General features: G+C 37.5%; 1 protein-coding gene across 2 annotated transcripts in view; it reads left to right on the forward strand.

Annotated features, from left to right (window-relative positions):
* MSH3 (mutS homolog 3) overlaps positions 1–22092 on the forward strand; it is a 191087-nt gene that overhangs the window by 13661 nt on the left and 155334 nt on the right. For both annotated transcript variants that reach the window (XM_057540254.1, XM_007179766.2), the window contains exons 4-8: positions 1807–2013; positions 3639–3755; positions 4155–4272; positions 4578–4723; positions 14608–14774. In XM_057540254.1, the coding sequence (XP_057396237.1) occupies positions 1807–2013; positions 3639–3755; positions 4155–4272; positions 4578–4723; positions 14608–14774 (755 nt within the window). The remainder of the gene's footprint in view (positions 1–1806; positions 2014–3638; positions 3756–4154; positions 4273–4577; positions 4724–14607; positions 14775–22092) is intronic.

Here is a 22092-nt window from a genome sequence, read left to right on the forward strand (position 1 = left end):
TGTGAATTTGGCAAAGGGGGTATGTGCACTCAAGCACACATCTCGGTAGAAGGTTGCTGCTAGTCACAAGGAACAGACATCTTAGTTAATGATTTTAGTGCTTTTCTAAGTATGGGATGATGCAAGAATCCAGGTTTATAAAAAAATTTCTCCTGAAAATATATAACTGTCTGAGGGCAAGTTTCACAAAGTGCCTCATCCTGGTCTTCTTCCTAAATTCCTTTCAGGGTGTAATATAGGTCAGCGACCACAGTAGCTAATGACTTCATTCTTGTAGAATTGGGTGATGGGCCAACAGTCTTTATTTTATAATCGGTTCCCTTTCGGTCTTAATTTCAACCAAGGTTTGGGAGGCGTTTTGTGATCAATCTGTCCTGTGGCGCTAGGAATACTCATTTTCAGGTCAGGCAAGGATTTTGTTGATAGGCCACTCACTGTGCTGTTACTGGACTAGGCCCTGTTAACAGTAGCTGAAAGCCTCTGAACCACCTGTCTTATAGTCTGTTACGGTCTAAAAAAAGATTCCCTCTTGTTGCTTCTTCCCATATATCGAGTTACACTATTAACATCATTGATCATATAGGACTGTATATTTTGTCAGTTGTTTTAAGTTGCCTAATCATTATTAATTTTATTGGAGGCTCAGTCATACATTTGGTAACGCAAGAAACAATTATCTTATAAAATAGGCAGAATATAAGTAATATAGCTAGTAACATTAATAAGGTCAGAAGTAAGTATTTAAGCTAAGGAAACTTCCATTAGGTGCCCAGTATCTCCCCAGGTCGTCTGACCGGTATGTTATGCACCAATGGCTATCTTTAAGGAAAATGGTATGTTGGCTTTGTATATAAAGTTCACCATAGATGTCTGTGTGTACGAGGCGAGCGGGGGGTCATCGTGACCCCTTACAGGATTGCGAAAGAAATGTTAACTTCCAAGGAGTTATAAGGCTGGCACCAGAAGGAGGAAAATTGATCTTAATGGTTGAGCAGGTATTTCTGCTAAACCTAAGCATAAGGCAGATAGATGCACAATGCACACTGAAGGGGAGGGAGGGGGCCAAAATGGGGAGAGAAAAATTTTATGTTTAGATTTTTCTTGCCTTGCCTTAAAATATGAATTTTTATGTCATCAATTGTACAGATTTGTTTCATTTTACCTTAATAAGTCTCAGAAGCAAGGAATTTGCTTTAAGCTGTGAACTGGATTTAATTATGGTTTTCATACAGACAGGTGGATATCAGGAATACTAATGTTGAAAATGTAACCTTGTGCTTTATGCTTTCCAAAAGCTGTTTCTCATCTCTCTTTACCAAACAAATTGTGATTCTTTCTTGGAATAAAGATTATGGAATATACTATCTTTTAGACTGTACTTGGAAATTTAAACATTAAGTGCAGCTTTAGCTGCTGGCATGCTTGTTGAAAATGGTTTTGCCTTACCGCTGAGAGAGACAGATCGATGCCTGATGACTTTTTGTGCCTTACATATCTGGGAATAAAGAAAAGAAAATGGTTAATTATAATTTGTTTAATGAAATCCAATTTAAAAAGAAATATAGAAAGCTTTTCTAGTTTAGGCTTTCAAAATTTGCTCAAATAATTATGCAGTAGTTTAGTTTGGCTCACTTTTTTAAGTCACTTTGAAAAAATTCCAAACCTGCAAGAAAATTTGCCTAATATATGATATACTCTTGTAAACTTTTCACTTGGATTCACCAATTAGCTTTGTGCCAAATTTACGTTCTGGAACTATTATTACAGTTAATACTTTTTAAACTATAAATATCTTTTGGTTGCCAGGACAAGACACTCAGTCATTTTGGATCATCACATAGCAATTATGAAAACTTACAGAAAACTTCTGATTCTAAACCATCTAACAAACGGACCAAAAGCATCTACACCCCCTTAGAATTACAGTACTTAGAAATGAAGCAGCAGCAGAAAGATGCAATTTTGTGTGTGGAATGTGGATATAAGTATAGATTCTTTGGGGAAGATGCAGAGGTAAGTTGTTTTTTCAGATACTGTTTCCTGTTTTTTTGTCCAGCCTTAAATATTTTCCAGTGTTTTTATTTCATTTTCTGACCTACGGAGAAGCTAATGTGATCAGTTACCTTCAAAAATACTTTCATTTAAAGTAAAAACTAAAAATAGACACAAACAAACTTGGTGGATGCTAGATTTGTGGGGAAGGAAGTGAGGGGTCCCTATTGGAATGTTCGTGTTTATTCTCCATGGTGCTGGCCCAGTACCTTTCATCCATCGAAAGTCAATTGTGAATGAACCATAATCATGTGAGTATTCCTAATGAAGACTCAAGCAAGAAAAAAAAAAATTGAGATGTACAGAAATTCCTCTTTTTACCCTTAATTTATGAATTTTCATAGCCAGGAACATAGTTAAATCTCAGTGGAAGAGCACATTAACTCTGCCAGCCACCAACAAGTGTGTGAAGTCTTACAGGTCTCTGTATGTCAGCTGTCTTGCTATCTTAGTCTAAGTTGGGTTTGTATTTAATTTGGGGTGTTTGATGTAGGCCTAAGTTAAGAAGGTTAAAAGTAAATTTGAGCATTTAGGGGCAAGCTTAGGCTTGGTATTGCTGATGGTGCTTTTGAAGTCATGAATGATTGTGATGATCCCTTAGTTTTAGGCCTGGTTGGATAGTACATCTTCAGAGAGTGATGAGGTGGCTCGTCTGCCACCTCATGGATGGGAAGTGGAGACCTGGCCAACTTCTGTTCTTCTGGTGTCCTAAGTCCTGTGGCAGGAAAGTGGTGTTCTCCAGTTCAGATGGCATGATGCTCTCTTCTGTGTCATGAAATTAGACTTTGAAACAGCATCCGCGTGTTTCCTGAGGACAGGAACCACGTGGTTGGCCTCCTGTAGATGAAGGGGTGAAAGGAAGTGCTGTTCTCTGCCTTCTCTCTAGGTTGAGTGCTGAATTCAGCCTTGACCACAGTAACGACTGACGTCTTCTTGCCCTGCAGTGATGAACTAATACAGTTCAGAGACAGGTGATATAGGGGAGTGAGAGTGTAGGAATGACTCCAATCCCGTGGCTCCAATGGGCAATATCTAGGCCCTGGGACTTTGTAGAAAAACCAGGTGGTGCTGCCTGATTCTGCATTCCTATCATTCATGCATCATTAAGTAGCTAACCAGACCAGGGGGTTCTCTTCTCACTTCCTCAAAGATGCCCTCTGTCCAAGGAGGTTCATCATTTACGTATACTCTGTGGTATCTCCTAATTTTCAGTTATTTGCATGTGCTAAGTAGCAAATTCTTATTCTATTTCAGTCTCATGCTCTCTGTATTGTGCAGGGAAAGCTCAGCACTTTTAAGGTTTTGATAGATCTAAGGACATAAAAGAAAACCTGTCATATTTTTCTGAGTTGTTCATAAATATAGATGTTGGCTTTGAGGTTAGGCCATGGACACTGTTAAAAAAAAGATAAAACCATAGGCTTCTACACAGGAAATGTCTTTTAAACTTTTTATTGACATAACGGCACGGAAAAGTGCACAGATCCTAAATGTACACCTTGATGGATTTTTAACAAAGTGAACAAACACTGCACAGGGAATCTGGAAGTAGAAATTTATTGATATTTTCTTCTTGAATTTTTTAGATTGCAGCCCGGGAGCTCAATATCTATTGCCATTTAGATCACAACTTTATGACAGCAAGCATACCTACTCACCGGCTGTTTGTTCACGTACGCCGCCTTGTGGCCAAGGGATATAAGGTCAGCTTTGGCTTCAACTTGTGGGAAAAGGGGATTGGAGTCTCTTCCAGAGAGGGAAATGTTTTCTAAGATGGTAGGCTATAACTGGTTTTGGAATTTGGTATTTTGGAGAAATTAAAATTTGTCATAATTATTGGCAGTATAGCTCCTTGAGTTTTTAACATATTAGATATTTAGGGTAAAAAGTTTTTCAACTCTGTGATGGAGTGTTTCTTAGTGATTTATCCACACTTGCAAGGTCCTTGTGGTACTTATTACTTAAGCCCTACCTCTGGACATTGTGGACTAATTTGTTTATTTTATATGTTTCAGAATTAACCTTTCAAAATCTAGAATTAATGTTTTGTTAACAAATTTTCCATCATATTTGATATGCAGTATTTCTTACTTTTGTTGAAGGTGGGAGTTGTGAAACAAACTGAAACAGCTGCGTTAAAAGCCATTGGGGACAACAAAAGTTCAGTCTTTTCCCGGAAATTAACTGCTCTTTATACAAAGTCTACCCTTATTGGAGAAGATATCCTTTTCGAATAGGAATTGTTTTTCTTAAATGTTACAAGGGCTTTGTTTTAAATAGCATTTTTTAAAACTGTTCTTTGGATACCTTTGCCTTCTGCCTTTGATTGGATAATAGTTGTCTGTTCTCATGAATCTTATATCTTAGGGAAGATAAGGCATGTAACTGATCAGAATAAATAAGAAGAATAAATGCTATATGGAAGAGTTTTGCATAAAGCAAAAATGCCCAGGAAAAGGAACCATTATTTTAAGGGAGAAAAGCTAATGGGAATGTAGCATTTGTTTTTCTTTAATAATTATTACATGTAAATCCTTTAGTCAAGCTGGATGATGCTGTTAATGTCGATGAGATAATGACTGATACTTCTACCAGCTATCTTCTGTGTATCTGTGAAAATAAGGAAAATGTTAAAGACAAAAAAAAAGGGAACGTTTTCATTGGACTTGTGGTAAGTACTTTGTAGGTGAAGAATGAATGATAGGGACTTCCCTCGTGGTGCAGTGGTTAAGAATCCGCCTGCCAGTGCAGGGGACACAGGTTCAGGCCCTGGTCCACGAAGATCCCCCATGCTGCGGAGCAACTAAGCCCGTGCACCACAACTGCTGAGCCTGCGCTCTACAGCCCACGAGCCACAACTACTGGGCCTGTGCACCTAAAGCCTATGCTCCACAACAAGAGAAGCCACCGCAATGAGGAGCCTGTGCACCACAACGAAGAGTAGCCCCCACTCGCGGCAACTAGAGAAAGCCTGTGCGCAGCAACGAAGACCCAATGCAACCAAAAATAAATAAATTAATTAATTAATTTAAAAAAAAAAGAACAAATGATAGATGTTCAAGGAATCTTTAAATATGAGTAATCATGTATGGTTTATAATGAGGCTATCTGATGGGTTGTGTCCTCAAGTAATTGTACTAGAAAAACATTTTCCTCCTAATTTTATATGTTAAATTACTAGTTATAATTTTCTCAGGTGGCTACTTGGCACTCTGTGCTGTGGAGGGATCCAGATAGTTTCTGTCCATGGGCTTTAGCAGTTTAGGGTTGAAGATAGACCCAGTGACAGGCATGCATGTGGACAGTGTACAGATAGCAGAATAAAAGTCAACACATGCATGGATACCAAAGGGTTTTACAAATTTCCTCTAGGGATTTGAAGTTAAACACGAATGATTATGGGATTGTCATATCTAGTTTAGAGGAAAGTTCGAGAGTGAAAGGGAAATGATAGCTGGCTAGTACAAAACTTTTTTTTTTTTAATTTACTTACTTTTATTATTTATTTATTTTTTTTGGCTGTGTTGGGTCTTCGTTTCTGTGCGAGGGCTTTCTCTAGTTGTGGCAAGCGGGGGCCACTCTTCATTGCGGTGCGCGGGCCTCTCACTATCACGGCCTCTCTTGTTGCGGAGCACAGGCTCCAGACGCGCAGGCTCAGTAGTTGTGGCTCATGGGCCCAGTTGCTCCGCGGCATGTGGGATCTTCCCAGACCAGGGCTCGAACCCGTGTCCTCTGCATTAGCAGGCAGATTCTCAACCACTGCGCCACCAGGGAAGCCCCAAAACTCTCTTTTTAATAAGCATTAGGAATGTTTATAACCAGTCTTCCAGGTAAGTATAATTTGTGAATCATAGTTTTATTGATCTTGCCTCTGGCAATTTGTGAGCAGATTTGCCCATTTATAGACTTACTTGGGCTCTGCTTAAAATCTTAGGTTTAAGGGCCCTTTGGAGCTATTAGACTCCCTTGTTCTGTTAAGCACAAGTAGAACCCTTTGCCTAAGTAATAACTCATTCTCTTTGTTTTTTACAAACTTCTGCAACCAGCTACAATATCAACAAAAATTCTTAAAACCCAAATGTCTCCAAAGTACCTTTTAATACCTCATTCTGACTGCATAACTTTGTGCTAACTTGACATTTGCTTAATCAGTAAGCCTTTCTCTCCAGGAGTTTGCATTACTGTTGGATGGCTCTAAATGATTTTTTTACCCTTGAGAAGCACTTTTTATCTAGCTGCAGGCAGTTGAACCTACCTACAAATAGTAAGGTTACTTGCTTTTAAGCTTTATCAGATGTAATGTGCTATTTTATATTTACCTGGAACTCAATCTAAGGAGCAGAGCTGATAGTATACAACTCCTACTTTGTGCAGTTAGAAATATGCTCTGGCCTACTGCCAAAGTTAACCGTAGTGTATGAACTGGCATGCAAAAAAAAAAATGAGAAATGATAGTTTGCATCTCAGGCATTTTCTTGGGACCCATTCTTTACCTCACCAACCACTTTTGGGCTGATGACATCCAGAGGTCTGGTCCGGGCTGCACCTCTCTTCTGAGCTCCAGGCTCTTGCTTCCAACTCTTCATTGGACAAGGCACTCAAATTCAGTGTGGCTGAAATGGATCTCATCTTCCTTTACCCTATTCTTGCTGGGTTTTTCCCTGTTGTGATGAGTGTCACATGTTCCCCAGTCACTACCTAGGAGTCATCCTTTGGATACTGGTAGTTAGTCTGAAATCAAAGGCTTTTGTGTTGTAGTGCCACTGCCATCAGGCCCGCTACCTTCAGGCTGGGCAATGCACAGCTTTATACAGACTGACTATGGGTTTATCAATGTTACATATCACACAGAGTAGTAGATGTTGCAGGTTTTACGATATAGACCATTTCTCTGATTTAAAAAAGCAGAGGGGAATTTATCTGGCTGATAAATTTATTACTTGAACTTCTGTTAATAGCTTTTGTAAAAATTTGGTTGTAGATTGGGAGATAAACTTATATATGTATGCTAATGTACTTACAGTCCAACTATCTGGCCACTAGAGAAGGCCTCTGGGCTAGAATTAAGGAACTTCCTTGAGCCAAAACTGAGTGATTTTTAAAAAAATTATAAAATAGTGGAGGAAAAAATGCATAAAACAGAAATTTACAGTGTAATATGAGACAACCACCCAGGTTAGGAAATACAGCACTGCTCACAGAAGGGCCCCTTCCCTCTGGAGGTAACCATAATCCAGACTTTAAGGTAATAATTCCCTTGCTTTTAGATACAGTTGTACTACCTTAAAAAGTATATAAATGTAAGTATATTGTATGTATCCTTTTGGGTCTTGCTTCTTTGTTTACCATTTTGTACATGGGATTTATCAGATATTACATGTGTTACCTTAGTAGTTTTTTTGTTATTGCTACATTGTATTTCATTTTACAGTTTTTTTCATTCTTGTGGATTCTTTCCAGTTTTTGCTTGTACAAAGGATACACTATCAACCTTTTTGCACATGCCTTATACATGTGCCTGAGTTTCTCAAGAGTATATAGGTAGGGGAGGAATTGCTGAGTTACAGGATGTGGATGTTTTCAGCTTTCCTAGAAAATGCCAGGCAGTTTTCTGGAGAGGCTGTGTCAGGTGACTTTCCACCAGCTGTGCATGAGTGTAGGGGCTGGTTGTTTTTCCTCCTGTTAGCTCATGCAGTCTGTAACTGGCCCCATGCCTTTCGTAATTGTCAGTAGTGAGTAAGAGTGTGGCTTGTGGAGTCAGACTACGTGAATCTTGCCTCCACCACTTTATCGCCCCTCAACCTTGAGTAAATTACTTAATCTTTTTCTTCTCTTCCAAACTATGATCTTTTCCAGGTTACCTTGGCTATTATTGGCTTGGGGTGATGGAGATGGCTTTTAGTTATCATAGTTATTTCCCTGGATAGACTATGTACATAGTGTTTATTCAGAGTTTGTTATATTTGATTTTTTTTTGCAAAAATTATACTTTTTTTTCTTCAGCATCTTTATTGGAGTATAATTGCTCTACAGTGGTGTGTTAGCTTCTGCTGTATAACAAAGTGAATCAGCCATATGTATACACATATCCCCATATCCCCTCCCTCTTGTGTCTCCCTCCCACCCTCCCTATCCCACCTCTCTAGGTGAACACAAAGCACCGAGCTGATCTCCCTGTGCTATGTGGCTGCTATCCACTAGCTATTTTACATTTGGTAGTGTATGTAAGTCCATGCCACTCTCTCACCTTGTCCCAGCCCACCCCTCCCTCTCCCTGTGTCCTCAAGTACACTCTCCATGTCTACATCTTTATTCCAGTCCTGCCCCTAAGTTCTTCAAAATCTTTTTTTTTAGATTCCATATATATGTGTTAGCATACTGTATTTGTTTTTCTCTTTCTGACTTACTTTACTCTGTATGACAGACTCTAGGTCCATCCACCTCACTACAAATAACTCAATTTCATTTCTTTTTATGGCTGAGTAATATTCCATTGTATATATGTGCCACATCTTCTTTATCCATTCATCTGTCGATGGACACCTAGGTTGCTTCCATGTCCTGGCTATTGTAAATAGTGCTGCAATGAACATTGTGGTACATGACTTTTTGAATTATAGTTTTCTCAGGTATATGCCCGGTACTGGTATTGCTGGGTCGTATGGTAGTTCTATTTTTAGCTTTTTAAGGAACCTCCATACTGTTCTCCATAGTGGCTGTATCAATTTACATTCCCACCAACAGTGCAAGAGGGTTCCCTTTTCTCCACACCCTCTCCAGCATTTATTGTTTGTAGACTTTTTGATGAAGGCCCTTCTGACCAGTGTGAGGTGGTACCTCATTGTAGTTTTGATTTGCATTTCTCTAATGATTAGTGATGTTGAGCATCCTTTCATGTGTTTGTTGGCAATCTGTATATCTTTGGAGAAATGTCTATTTAGGTCTTCTGCCCATTTTTGGATTGGGTTGTTTGCTTTTTTGTTATTGAGCTGCATGAACTGCTTGTATATTTTGGAGATTAATCCTTTGTCAGTTGCTTCGTTTGCAAATATTTTCTCCTATTCTGAGAGTTGTCTTTTCATTTTGTTTATGGTTTCCTTTGCTGTGCAAAAGCTTTTAAGTTTCATTAAGTCCCATTTGTTTATTTTTGGTTTTATTTCCATTTCTCTAGGAGGTGGGTCAAAAAGGATCTTGCTGTGATTTATGTCATAGAGTGTTCTGCCTATGTTTTCCTCTAAGAGTTTTATAGTGTCTGGCCTTACATTTAGGTCTTTAATCCATTTTGAGTTTATTTTTGTGTATGGTGTTAGGGAGTGTTCTAATGTCATTCTTTTACATGTAGCTGTCCAGTTTTCCCAGCACCACTTATTGAAAAGGCTGTCTTTTCTCCATTGTATATTCTTGCCTGCTTTATCAAAAATAAGGGGACCATATGTGTGTGGGTTTATCTTGGGCTTTCTATCTTGTTCCATTGATTATATTTCTGTTTTTGTGCTAGTACCATACTGTCTTGATTACTGTAGCTTTGTAGTGTAGTCTGAAGCCAAGGAGCCTGATTCCTACAGCTCCATTTTTCTTACTCAAGATTGCTTTGGCTATTTGGGGTCGTTTTTGTTCTAGTTCTGTGGAAAATGCCCTTGGTAGTTTGATAGGGATTGCACTGAATCTGTAGATTGCTTTGGGTAGTATAGTCATTTTCACAATGTTGATTCTTCCAATCCAAGAACATGGTATATATCTCCATCTGTTTGTATTGTCTTTAATATCTTTCATCAGTGTCTTATAGTTTTCTGCATACAGGTTTTTTGTCTCCTTAGATAGGTTTATCCTAGGTATTTTTTTGTTGTTGTAGTTGCAATGGTAAATGAGAGTCTTTCCTTAATTTCTCTTTCAGAGTTTTCATCATTAGTGTCTAAGAATGCAAGAGATTTCTGTGCATTATTTTGTATCCTGCTACTTTACCAGATTCATTGATTAGCTCTAGTAGTTTTCTGGTAGCATCTTTGGGATTCTCTATGTATAGTATCATGTCATCTGAAAACAGTGACAGTTTTACTTCTTTTCCAATTGGATTCCTTTTTTTGTTTTTCGTCTCAGATTGCTGTGGCTAAAACTTCCAAAACTGTGTTGAATAATAGTGGTGAGAGTGGGCAACCTTGTCTTGTTCCTGATCTTAGAGGAAATGGTTTCAGTTTTTCACCATTGAGAACGACGTTGGCTGTGGGTTTGTCATATATGGCGTTTATTATGTTGGGGTAAGTTCCCCCTATGCCTACTTTCTGGAGGGTTTTTATCATAAGTGGGTGTTGAATTTTGTCGAAAGCTTTTTCTGCATCTGTTGAGATGATCATATGGTTTTTCTCCTTCAATTTGATAATATGGTTTATCACATTGATTGATTTGTGTATACTGAAGAATCCTTGCATTCCTGGAATAAACCCCACTTGATCCGGGTGTATGATCCTTTTAATGTGCTGTTGGATTCTGTTTACTAGTATTTTGTTGAGGATTTCTGCATCTATCTTCATCAGTGATAGATGGCCTGTAGTTTTCTTTTTTTGTGACATCTTTGTCTGGCTTTGGTATCAGGGTGATGGTGGCTTCGTAGAATGAGTTTGGGAGTGTTCCTCCCTCTGCTTTATTTTGGAAGAGTTTCAGAATGATAGGTGTTAGCTCTTCTCTAAATGTTTGATAGAATTCGCCAGTGAAGCCATCTGGTCCTGGGCTTTTGTTTGTTGGAAGATTTTTAATCACAGTTTCAATTTCAGTGCTTGTGATTGGTCTGTTTATATTTTCTATTTATTCCTGGTTCAGTGTCGGAAGGTTGTGCTTTTCTAAGAATTTGTCCATTTCTTCCAGGTTGTCCATTTTATTGCCATAGAGTTGCTTGTAGTAATCTCTCATGATCCTTTGTATTTCTGCACTGTCAGTTGTTACTTCTTTGTCATTTCTAATTCTGTTGATTTGAGTCTTCTCCCTTATTTTCTTGATGAGTCTGGCTAATGGTTTATCAATTTTGTTTATCTTCTCAAAGAACCAGGTTTTAGTTTTATTGATCTTTGCTATCATTTCCTTCATTTCTTTTTCATTTATTTCTGATCTGATCTTTATGATTTCTCTCCTTCTGCTAACTTCAGGGGTTTTTTTGTTCTTCTTTCTCTAATTGCTTTAGGTGTAAGGTTAGGTTTTTTATTTGAGATTTTTCTTGTTTCTTGAGGTAGGATGGTATTGCTATAAACTTCCCTCTGAGAACTGCTTTTGCTGCATCCCATAGGTTTTGGGTTGTTGTGTTTTCATTGTCACTTGTTTCTAGGTATTTTTTGATTTCCTCTTTGATTTGTTGAGTGATCTCTTGGTTATTTAGTAGCGTATATTTTAGCCTCCATGTGTTTGTATTTTTTACAGTTTTTTTCCTGTAATTGATACCTAGTTTTATAGCATTGTGGTCGGAAAAGATACTTGATACAATTTCAGTTTTCTTAAATTTACCAAGACTTGATTTGTGACCCAAGATATGATCTATCCTGGAGAATGTTCTATGAGCACTTGAGAAGAAAGTGTATTCTGTTGTTTTTGGATGGGATGTCCTGTAAATATCATTTAAATCCATCTTGTTTAATGTGTCATTTAAAGTTTGTGTTTCCTCATTTATTTTCATTTTGGATGATCTGTCCATTGGTGAAAGTGGGGTGTTAAAGTCCCGTACTATGATTGTGTTATTGTTGATTTCCCCTTTTATGACTGTTAGCATATACGCACCTTATGTATTGAGGTGCTCCCATGTTGGGTGCATGAATATTTACAATTGTTATATCTTCTTCTTGGATTGATCCATTGATCATTATGTAGTGTCCCTTGTAATAGTCTTTATTTTAAAGTCTATTATGTCTGATATGAGAATTGCTACTCCAGCTTTTTTTTGATTTCCATTTGCATGGAATATCTTTTTCCATCCCCTCACTTTCAGTCTGTATATGTCCCTAGGTCTGAAGTGGGTCTCTTGTAGACAGCATATGTACAGGTCTTGTTTTTGTATCCATTCAGCCAGTCTGTATCTTTTGGTTGGAGCATTTAATCCATTTACATTTAAGGTAATTATCGATATATATGTTCCTATTACCATTTTCTTAATTGTTTTGGGTTTGTTATTGTAGGTCTTTTCCGTCTCTTGTGTTTCCTGACTAGAGAAGTTCCTTTAGCATTTGTTGTAAAGCGGGTTTGGTAGTGCTGAATTTTCTTAGCTTTTGCTTGTCTGTAAAGGTTTTAATTTCTCTGTGGAACCTGAATGAGATCCCTACTGGGTAGAGTAATCTTTTTCGTTTTCATCAGTTTAAATATTTCCTGACACTGTCTTCTGACTTACTGAGTTTCTGCTGAAAGATCAGCTGTTAACCTTATGGGGATTCCCTTGTATGTTATTTGTTGCTTTTCCCTTGCTGCTTTTAATATATTTTCTTTGTATTTAATTTTTGATAGTTTGATTAATATGTATCTTGGAGTGTTCTTTGGATTTCTCCTGTATGGGACTCTCTGTGCTTCCTGGACTTGATTGACTATTTCCTTTCCCATATTCAGGAAGTTTTCAACTGTAATCTCTTCAAATATTTTCTTAGTCCCTTTCTTTTTCTCTTCTTCTTGTGGGACCCCTATAATTCGAATGTTGGTGCATTTAATGTTGTCCCAGAGGTCTCTGAGACTGTCCTCAGTTCTTCTCATTCTTTTTTCTTTATTCTGCTCTGCCGTAGTTATTTCCACTATTTTGTCTTCCAGGTCACTTACCTGTTCTTCTGCCTGAGTTATTCTGCTATTGATTCCTTCTAGAGAATTTTAAATTTCATTTATTGTGTTGTTCACCATTGTTTGTTTGCTCTTTAGTTCTTCTAGGTCCGTGTTAAACGTTTCTTTTATTTTCCTCATTCTATTTCCAAGATTGTGGATCATCTTTACTATCATTTCTCTGAATTCTTTTTCAGGGAGACTCCGTATTTCCTCTTCATTTGTTTGGTCTGGTGGGTTTTTACCTTGCTCCTTCATCTGCTGTGTATTCCTCTGTCTTCTCATTTTGTTTAACTTACTGTGTTTGGGGTGTCCTTTTCCCAGGCTGCAGGTTCGTAGTTCCCGTTGTTTTTGGTGTCTGCCCCCAGTGGGTAAGGTTGGTTGAGTGGATTGTGTAGGCTTCCTGGTGGAGGGGACTGGTGCCTGTGTTCTGGTGGGCAGAACCGCATCTGGTGGTGTGTTTTGGCGTGTCTGTGAACTTAGTATGAGTTTAGGCAGCCTCTCTGCTAATGGGTGGGGTTGTGTTCTTGTCTTGCTAGTTGTTTGGCATGGGGTGCCCAGCATTGGAGCTTGCTGGTTGTTGAGTGGAGCTGGGTCTTAGCATTGAGATGGAGATCTCTGGGAGAGCTCTCACCGATTGATATTACGTGGCGCTGGGAGGTCTCTGGTGGACCAGTGTCCTGAATTCGGCTCTCCCATCTGAGAGGCTCGGGCCTGACAGCCTGCCGGAGCACCAGGACCCTCTCAATCACACGGCTGGAGAAGATGGGCTATGAGTTGGGTGTCAGCCACTGCCCTGTTGTAGCTCTGTCTCAGTTGTCTCCAAAGGTCACCCAGATACATTGGATTATTCCACCATTCCTCAGAACTTGCACATACCAGTCTGGGATTTGTAGATGTCCTCCTGATACTCTTCATTGAAATACCTTGCATTCATAGTAGTGAGAGATATGCTAATAGTGTTAGTTCTCTTCAGTTCAGAGACTGGGACGGTCTGAGCCTTCATGTGGCCAAGTCAGGAGCAGCTGGCCAGCGGTCCCAAAGTGATAACATCTCAGATTCCAAGAAGGCTTTTGCAACTAGAGAAAGCCCGTGCGCAGCAACGGAGACCCAATGCAGCCAAAAGAAAATCTTTTTAATTAAAAAAAACAAAAGAATGTGACTCCAATAAACAAATTAACATGCCAGAAAGAAAAGCTGTGTAGTGGATGCTGTGGTAAGCCACCCAGACCTCGCCTTCCGGACAGACATTCCCATCCCCCCTATATTTTTTATTTATTAATTTTATATAATGAAATAGTACCTTACTCCTACTCTGGTGGCCAGGTTTCTAGAAACATATCACTTCTTACTCTCAGTAATGGCAGCCACTATTTGTACAGTACTTTATAGCTTAGAAGGTGTTCATTTGTTTTCTGATTTGACCCTTACTATAACTCTATGAGGGAAGTAGGCTGGTTTATCCCCAGTTACAGAGGAGGACCCTGAGGCCCAGGAGGGTTTGGTGACTTGTCACAGTCACTCAGTATGGTGTGTTAGATCCAGGACTTAGTTGGACTCAGGGTGTCTCTCTAAAATCCCATCTAGCATAGTTTAGATTGGTGAGTCTGACTTCTTTTTTAAGAGTCTTGGAAAGCAGACAGGTTTTCAAACATTTTAGAAATGCAAGTACATACTTGTGAGTGTCGTCTTTACTATTTCCACGTTTATTAATGCTGTGTCATAGTTATAATGGGGAAAATATATATATTTTCTGTGCCATTATATTTTTGTTTTTAGGGAGTGCAGCCCGCCACAGGTGAGGTTGTGTTCGACAGTTTCCAGGACTCTGCTTCCCGTACAGAGCTAGAAACTCGGATATTGTGCCTGCAGCCAGTGGAGCTTCTGCTTCCATCAGACTTGTCAGAGCAAACAGAGATGCTCATCCACAAGGCCACAGCTGTTAGGTGAGTTAGCACATTGCTGGAAAGTCATGTTGATTCTGAAACTTAGATCTGATTCCCAAACTGATAATAAAGTTGTTAAAAATGATTTTTCTTTATAAAAATATTTCATCAGTAGTAGTGGAAATTCCGAAAAAGAAAACCAAAATGACCCTTAATGTCTCCTTAATGAAGGCTTTTAGAAGTTGCTCTTTTTAAAGGGGGTTATGATATTTAATGAAATTATTTGATAATTAATGCGTTTATGATATTATTAAATGATATTATTTGGTAATTAATCTTCAGTTTCTGCAGATAATCATTTCTTAGAAAGTTTATATAATTTTGGAAATGCCTTATTTGTGCTGCAAGTTTCAGTTTGTGCCTGAGTCCACTAGTTAAATTTACTAGATCTATGGTCACTCCTCTTATTTATGAGGAAGTGTGCTAGGCACCATGGCGTATGGAGGGAGAAGATGTGCTTGTGATATGTGTCTGGCAGAGTTTATAATCCAATGGGAGAAGCAGTTGTGTAGAGACCTAACTGGATTCCCAAAACATGATGTATTGCGTGACAGACATGAAGGTGCCTAGGTGAGAAGATTCTGTACCCAAGGAGTTTGGTGGGAGAAGAGACTGAAAAGGTGGGCTGGGGCTCGGGTGAAGAGGACTTTATATATTGAGGAATTTGGACTTTAGACTAGGCCGGAGAGCCCACGAAGATTTATATTTAATAGGTTGACAAATCAGTTGGAAAATCAAACTAATTGATTCAGTGAAGTTCTGTATGTTTCTTTGTTCTTCGAGTTGAATGTTCCTTTTTCATCTGACTTGAAATTCTTTCAAAGTAGCTTTCAAAATATGTTTTTCTGATTGTAACACTAATCCATGTTCATTTAGGGAAAGTTGAGAGTTAAAAAAAACCCATTAAAATAACAAGCTATAACTCAGAGATAACTACTGTTAAACATCTTGGTGTATTATTTCTGTGTATATGTATCATCATTTTTTGTTTATAAACTTTGATTCATGTTGCAAAATCAGTTTTGTATTCTGTTTTTTTTTTAAGTTCCCCATGTATTTTTTTACTTTATTATGGAAAATTTCAAATGTACATGAAATTATACTGAATAGTTTAGTGAAAGCCGTGAATCCATCAACCAGCTTCAATATTTCTCACCCAGCCAATCTCATTTCATCTATAACTCTATTCTCTCCCTCCCTGGATTATTTATATGAAGCAGATTCTAGAGAACATCATTGCATCTGCCAATATTTCAGGAGTATTTATGAAGACAAGATGACTACATAACATTCAGTCATATAAGTGGATCATACAGTAATTTATCTGTTCCCCTTTTGTTAGATTGTATTCATTTTTTTCAGTATTACAAATATTGCTATGATGAATATCCATGCATAGAAATATTTGTGTGCATTTCTGATTATTTCCTTAAGCTAAATTCCTAAAAGTGGAATTAATTGGTTAGAGAGTATAAACATTTAGAAAACTCTTGATTGCTTGTTAGAATTGGTAATATTAATTTATACTTCTACCACTATAGTATAGGCAGGTTGTTTGAGCCCTTGCTAGTATGGGAAGTGATCGTTGAAATAAATTCTGCCAATTGGATAGATGAAAAATTCTGCATGAGTTGCCCTTATTTTGTTCTTAATCCTTTTCTGACAGTGTTCAAACTTGGATAATTAAAAGTCAGACAAGTAGACTGATAAGGGATGCTGCCTTTGGAGGGCTAAAAAAGTTAATAAAATCTCTAAAGATTTTAAAGATAGTCTTCTAAAACTATATTTCCCATATTTTATATCTTTGATTTTGTTAATTTTCCTTCATACCTGAGTGTGTATTTGATTAAATTAGATGTAATTGAGATTAAAGTTGATCAGTTGAATCAACACACTCATTTTTCTGATTTCCACTTATTTTTTTTAGCTTTTATTTATTTATTTTCACAATTTGTGATTTATTTTTAGTAGAATACTATGATTCAAACCAGTACTACTGAACAACAGCTAGAAATGAAGACCACATTAAGATTTTGAAACAGCACATCATTTAGAAATCTATCACACAAGATATAATGCCCAACAGACAAATGTATAAATTAATTTAGACAAGTGGAAATTCTTCAGTTGGCATAGATTATCTATCCCATTTTGGTGGCAAACACTGTTTTAACTAGACAAAATATTTGAGACTATTATCATATCTCATACTATGATTATTATTCATTCTCAGAGAATTGGATATATTCAATTCTAGCTACAGTATAATCACAGCATTCTAACTAGAAAGTCTTCTCTTTTTTTTAACATCTTTATTGGAGTATAATTGCTTTACATTGTTGTGTTAGTTTCTGCTGTATAACAAAGTGAATCAGCTATATATATACATATATCCCCATATCTCCTCCCTCTTGCGTCTCCCTCCCACCCTCCCTATCCCACCCCTCTAGATGGTCACAAAGCACTTATTTTTATAAAATAATAAAGGCAAAATTCAATAAAACATTAAAACATTCCACAAAGACTTTGCCAAAATGGAATTCTTTGGCTGGCAGGCAGCATCACCTGGGGATATTCCTAAATGTTTACTCATCAAATGAGATTCAAAAGCCATTTGGCATACGAAAGATAGTTTGAGTGTCATGTGGGTTTTACCAAATTTGATGACTGCCTCTGTCTTGTTTTAATTTGTATTTTTCTGGTTAGCATTGGGAGTATGTAATTTTTCCTGTGTTTACTAACCACATGTAATTTTTTATTTTATTCACATAATGGACTAAGCAGTCAACAATTAATCCACATTTCTGTGAAGTCTAAAGCTGATCTACATCTAGGTATAGAATGGAGCAGTAGAGGTTCAAAAATCAAATGGTCAAGCAGTGTGGCTCTTGTGACATAGGGTTTGGGTTCGAAAATTGGCTTTCCTCTTAGTGACTTTGGTTGAATTACTCAATTGTGTTGTCCTTTAGTTTCCTTTTCTGTAAAATAGAGAAAGTAAGAGTGTTTACCTCACAGGATTGCTGTGAAGATTAAATAAGTTAAAATAAAGGCAAAGTGCTTGAAACAACACCTAGCATAGAAAGCTCTCTATAGATGGAAGCTGTTCTTTCTGTTATTCCCATCAGCCATTATCTCTTTGAATACTGCCTCTCCCCTCTGCTCCACTGGACCTCCTACTAGAAGTATGTTGGACCTTCATATTCTACTCTCTGTGCATGGCCCTTTATGGTGTCATCTCCCATCCACAGCTATGATTTTCATATGGTTTTTGGCCCTTGGCGATTTCCTTTTTTTTTTGACTCTCCTGAAAAAACATTTTTGATTATATATTAATTCACTATTTCTCTGTATTTTTAGTGTGCTGCCTGGACCAATTAAGTCCTCCATACTTAATGGTAGCATTCCATTATTTTTATGCTTAGAAATATCTCTCCTTATTCTGAAAACACTTACATAATTACTTACATTTTATTTTAGTTGATTTATTATTTTAAAAAAATGTTTACATTCAACTTCTAATTCACTTTTTATTTTGCTTTTTGCTTTACTGTGTGAAGTGTGGTCCTACCTTAATTTCTTCCTAAATGCTAGTGGGTCCACTTTAACATCCATAGAATTTAGCCTTTATCAACCTGAGATACAATTCCTAGCCTTATTTTTAAAAAAAAGAAAAAAAAAGTTAGCAACGGGGATCAGCAATGCTTTTAATTAGGGTATGAAGAACAGAGCTTGCCAAAACTCTGTTCCATATTTACTACCAGTAAATAACATAGCATTGAATTTTCAAGGAGAAAAGTTTGTTTTCTGTTTCTGGTGGTATCTTCTTCTTTGTTTTAAATAGTGATGGGTAGGTTCTTGAGTCTCAGATTTAGAATTCCTTTTTTTTCTTCCACTATAAACCTGAAGTTAAAACCAGCAGTTTTTGTCACTTAGTGGTTGATATTTTATTAATAGTGAAGACATAATAAAGCTTTGTGAGAAAAGGCAGAATGCCTTGGAATTACAGAATATCCATTTTAAGTACGTATTAGGTTTTTTGTTTTGTTTTGTATTTTTTAACTTTGACCACAAGAGGTCTCCAAAGCATTTCATATACCATGGATAACAATTTAAAGACCACGAAAAGCTTCACTTTTATTTTTATATGTCTAGGTACAGAATTAATTTGTATTGTATGATAATTTAGAGTGAATAACTGTTAGTCAAAGATAGTACTAAGCTAAAGTTATTCTTTCTCAATAATGATAAACTATCAATTTTTCTTCAGTGAATTATCTTTTATAGATAATTTATGTAAAATTTTATAGATCATTTATGTAAAGTGTGTTTATAGATTTCAGTTTGGTTCTTAGGAAATTAGTCTTACTATATTAATTGTTATCTTTTCCATTTGTTGTAAGACTGTATACATTCTTACATTCTCTCTATAGAGAGAAACAAAGGGAAAGTAATGATTTTAAGCGCTGTATTAACTGCAGTTAAGATCACTTTAGCTTAGAGATGTTTTACATTTATAAAACTGGTCAAGAGGAAAGGTATAGAAAACAATAAACAAATATTAATTAATGTTTACTAGTTCTCAAAGAAACTGATTTCTGAGGCAAGTCAGATGAACAGAGCAGATGATGGTCAACTTTGAGTACAGAGAGGGAGAGCTTTCTGGGCCCTGACATAACCAAGGAAGGCCTGTTGGAGGAGGTTGGCTGGCATGGGGGCATTTGCAGGACAGGGGGCTTTGAATTGGTAGTGGGGAGGGAGGACGGTATGTTGTGTGTGTGGAAACGACATGAACTCTGAGGCCCACAGGCTGGAAATATTAGAGGAGGTGTGAAGACAGTGGGGAGACTTTTCTGATTGGAGGAGAACTTTCATGTTGAGAGTTGGGGGAAGAGAGAGTCAAGGACCTTAAAATCCAGCAAAGGGGTGTGCACTCCTAATGGAAGGCAGTCGGGTCTCTGGGCAAAGAATGGCATGATAAAAGAGAAGAGGCCTAGTGCGAACGTTGAGATTAAAAAAATAGTTCCCATAAAAGAAAAAAGTGTACAGAGAAAAAGGCAAGATCAGAGAGTTTGGAGAATGTCAGTAGTTGAGAGTCGGAGGACGAAGGATAGAAGGAAGCATAAAGGGAGGGGATAAAGAGCCAGGTAGAGAACCAAGACAAGGTGGGGATATGTAGTTGTAGTCCGTCTGTTGCAAATGATATGGTCAGTGGTGTGTGTTAATTTTTTACAATATTAACTCTTAAAATTTTCTGAAGCTGCATGACATTTAGAAAATTATACTTGGCTAAAAGCTAACCGTGACCAGTTGATACCATTTATCAGTCTGGTGAGAAAGGAAGTCTAGGTTTCCCCCTTGGCCTTTGCTAGCACGGGTGGAGTTGGACCACATTTTTTTTCTGTGGTGTTTGGCTGGAGTAGAGTGGTTATTGTCTAAGAGTTTTCTGTCTTGCTTGGCTGCACCTTTCCTGGGTGTTTGGGGAGAGCAGGATTGTTGGAGCTTTTTTGCCTGCTCCTGTTGGCCTTTCCCGATTGTCAGCTTCTTCACCTCCAAGGCTGGGGTATATGTGGCAAAAGTAAACTCAGGGGACTCACCTCTGTGTCACTCCTCAGGTCTCGAGTTCCCTGCTGGTCTGCTTTCTGTCTGCCTTTCAGAGTGTCTTCTATTTGTTTTATGTATAATGCCCAGGGAGTTGTACTCAGCAGGAGAAAGAGGGAAAAGTGTGTTTACTCCTCTTTCCCAGAGCAGAAGTGCTTCTAATCAAGATCTTATTTTAGAGATTGTTCTGAGTATGAATGAATTTTGCTTCCTTGATATTACTTTAATTTAATTAAAATAAAATTTAAAAAGCACTTGGATTATGTTGATAATCCGACGTGCAAATCTTTACTGTAGTTCTGTACGTGGGGTGAATCTGACTCAGGGAAAAAGAAAACTCCGTTTTCAAATTTTTTATAATTTAAAACAGTTTAAAATTTGTTTTGGTATCACCTAAAGTTTAAGCATGTTAGAATATTTTTAGAAGCACAACCAATGGGGAAAGTTCTTCTTCCATTCTTTGGTGAATTAACAATCTGAGCAGACAAAAAATAACCGTAGTGAAGTTTTACGAGTCCTCCATCAGAGTGCTGTCACGAGGATTAAGTCATATTAGCTTTTTATAAAGTTTCTCCTTTATTGCTTATTACCAAAAAAAAAAAATTAAGTATTTAAGTTAAAATTCGAAAGGAAGGAAACTCAAAACCAAGTGAATTCAGAGAGCCTGGAGAAGGGCATAAATCAGGTGTAGAGTCTTAGATCAAAAGAGGAGTGGCCCTGGAACAGGGAAGGTTGGGAGTGGGTGGCTCTGGGCACTGGCCACCACTGGTGGAGCAGAGTCACACTTGGTTTACTTACTTGATAGAATTCCAAGCAGTTCACAAATAAATATTTTTTACTTTCATAGTTAAATATTTATTTAAGGTATATTAAAAATGTATAATTAGTGAATCAAACCTGTGATTTCATAAGTTTTTACGGCATAGGAAGATTATTAAGTTGGTATTTGAGTTGAAAAAACAGTGGGTTGGTTTACCAAAAACTACTGAGTTGTAGTAGTGATGTACTTGCAGATGTGGGAACATTCTTGAAGGTGGAGGGGGAATGACTGAGGTAGGGGAAACATGCTGGAGCACACTTCAGGGGCAGTGTATGTTGTGTTTATCTGCTTCTTGTCATTTAGGTTCTGTATGAGTGTTTGAGCTAAATCCAGTATAAATGGGACCATTGCTTGAATGAAAAAAAATCCAAACCAGAGTTTAAGAGAAATACAGGTGATGTATTTGAGGTCCAGAAAAGGCATTTAAGCTCCCTGGAGTTGGGCTCTTCTCCATTTTTTATAGTAGTTGACCTTTCTAATTGAGGTATTTTATTACGCTCTCAAGTTTATTTTATTAATTTAGATAGCTGGCAGTAAATTCTGATTGATTATTCTTTTCTTATCCCTAAGAAATATTTGTATTGATAGATGTTTGCAGTGGATTCTCACCTTTTGATCCATCCTCTGATTTGCACATTATTATTCATCCATCCATTCATTCATTCATTCATTCTTAAAAATATTTATTGTGTGCCAAGCTTATTACTAGATGGTGAAGATACAAAAATGAGTAAGGTTCCTACCTTCCAGATTCTTACAGTCTACAGGGCTGGTAGTCATGGAAACGAACAGTTATAACAAAAGTGCCAAATGTTATGGTCTTATAGAGTCACTGGTAGCATAAGAACACGAAGCTTTGTCTATGTAGTTAAGCGAAGCTTTCCAGAAGAGTATGCCAGA

This window comes from Balaenoptera acutorostrata, chromosome 2 (assembly GCF_949987535.1).
Source record: "Balaenoptera acutorostrata chromosome 2, mBalAcu1.1, whole genome shotgun sequence".
Classification (NCBI taxonomy): Eukaryota; Metazoa; Chordata; class Mammalia; order Artiodactyla; family Balaenopteridae; genus Balaenoptera; species Balaenoptera acutorostrata.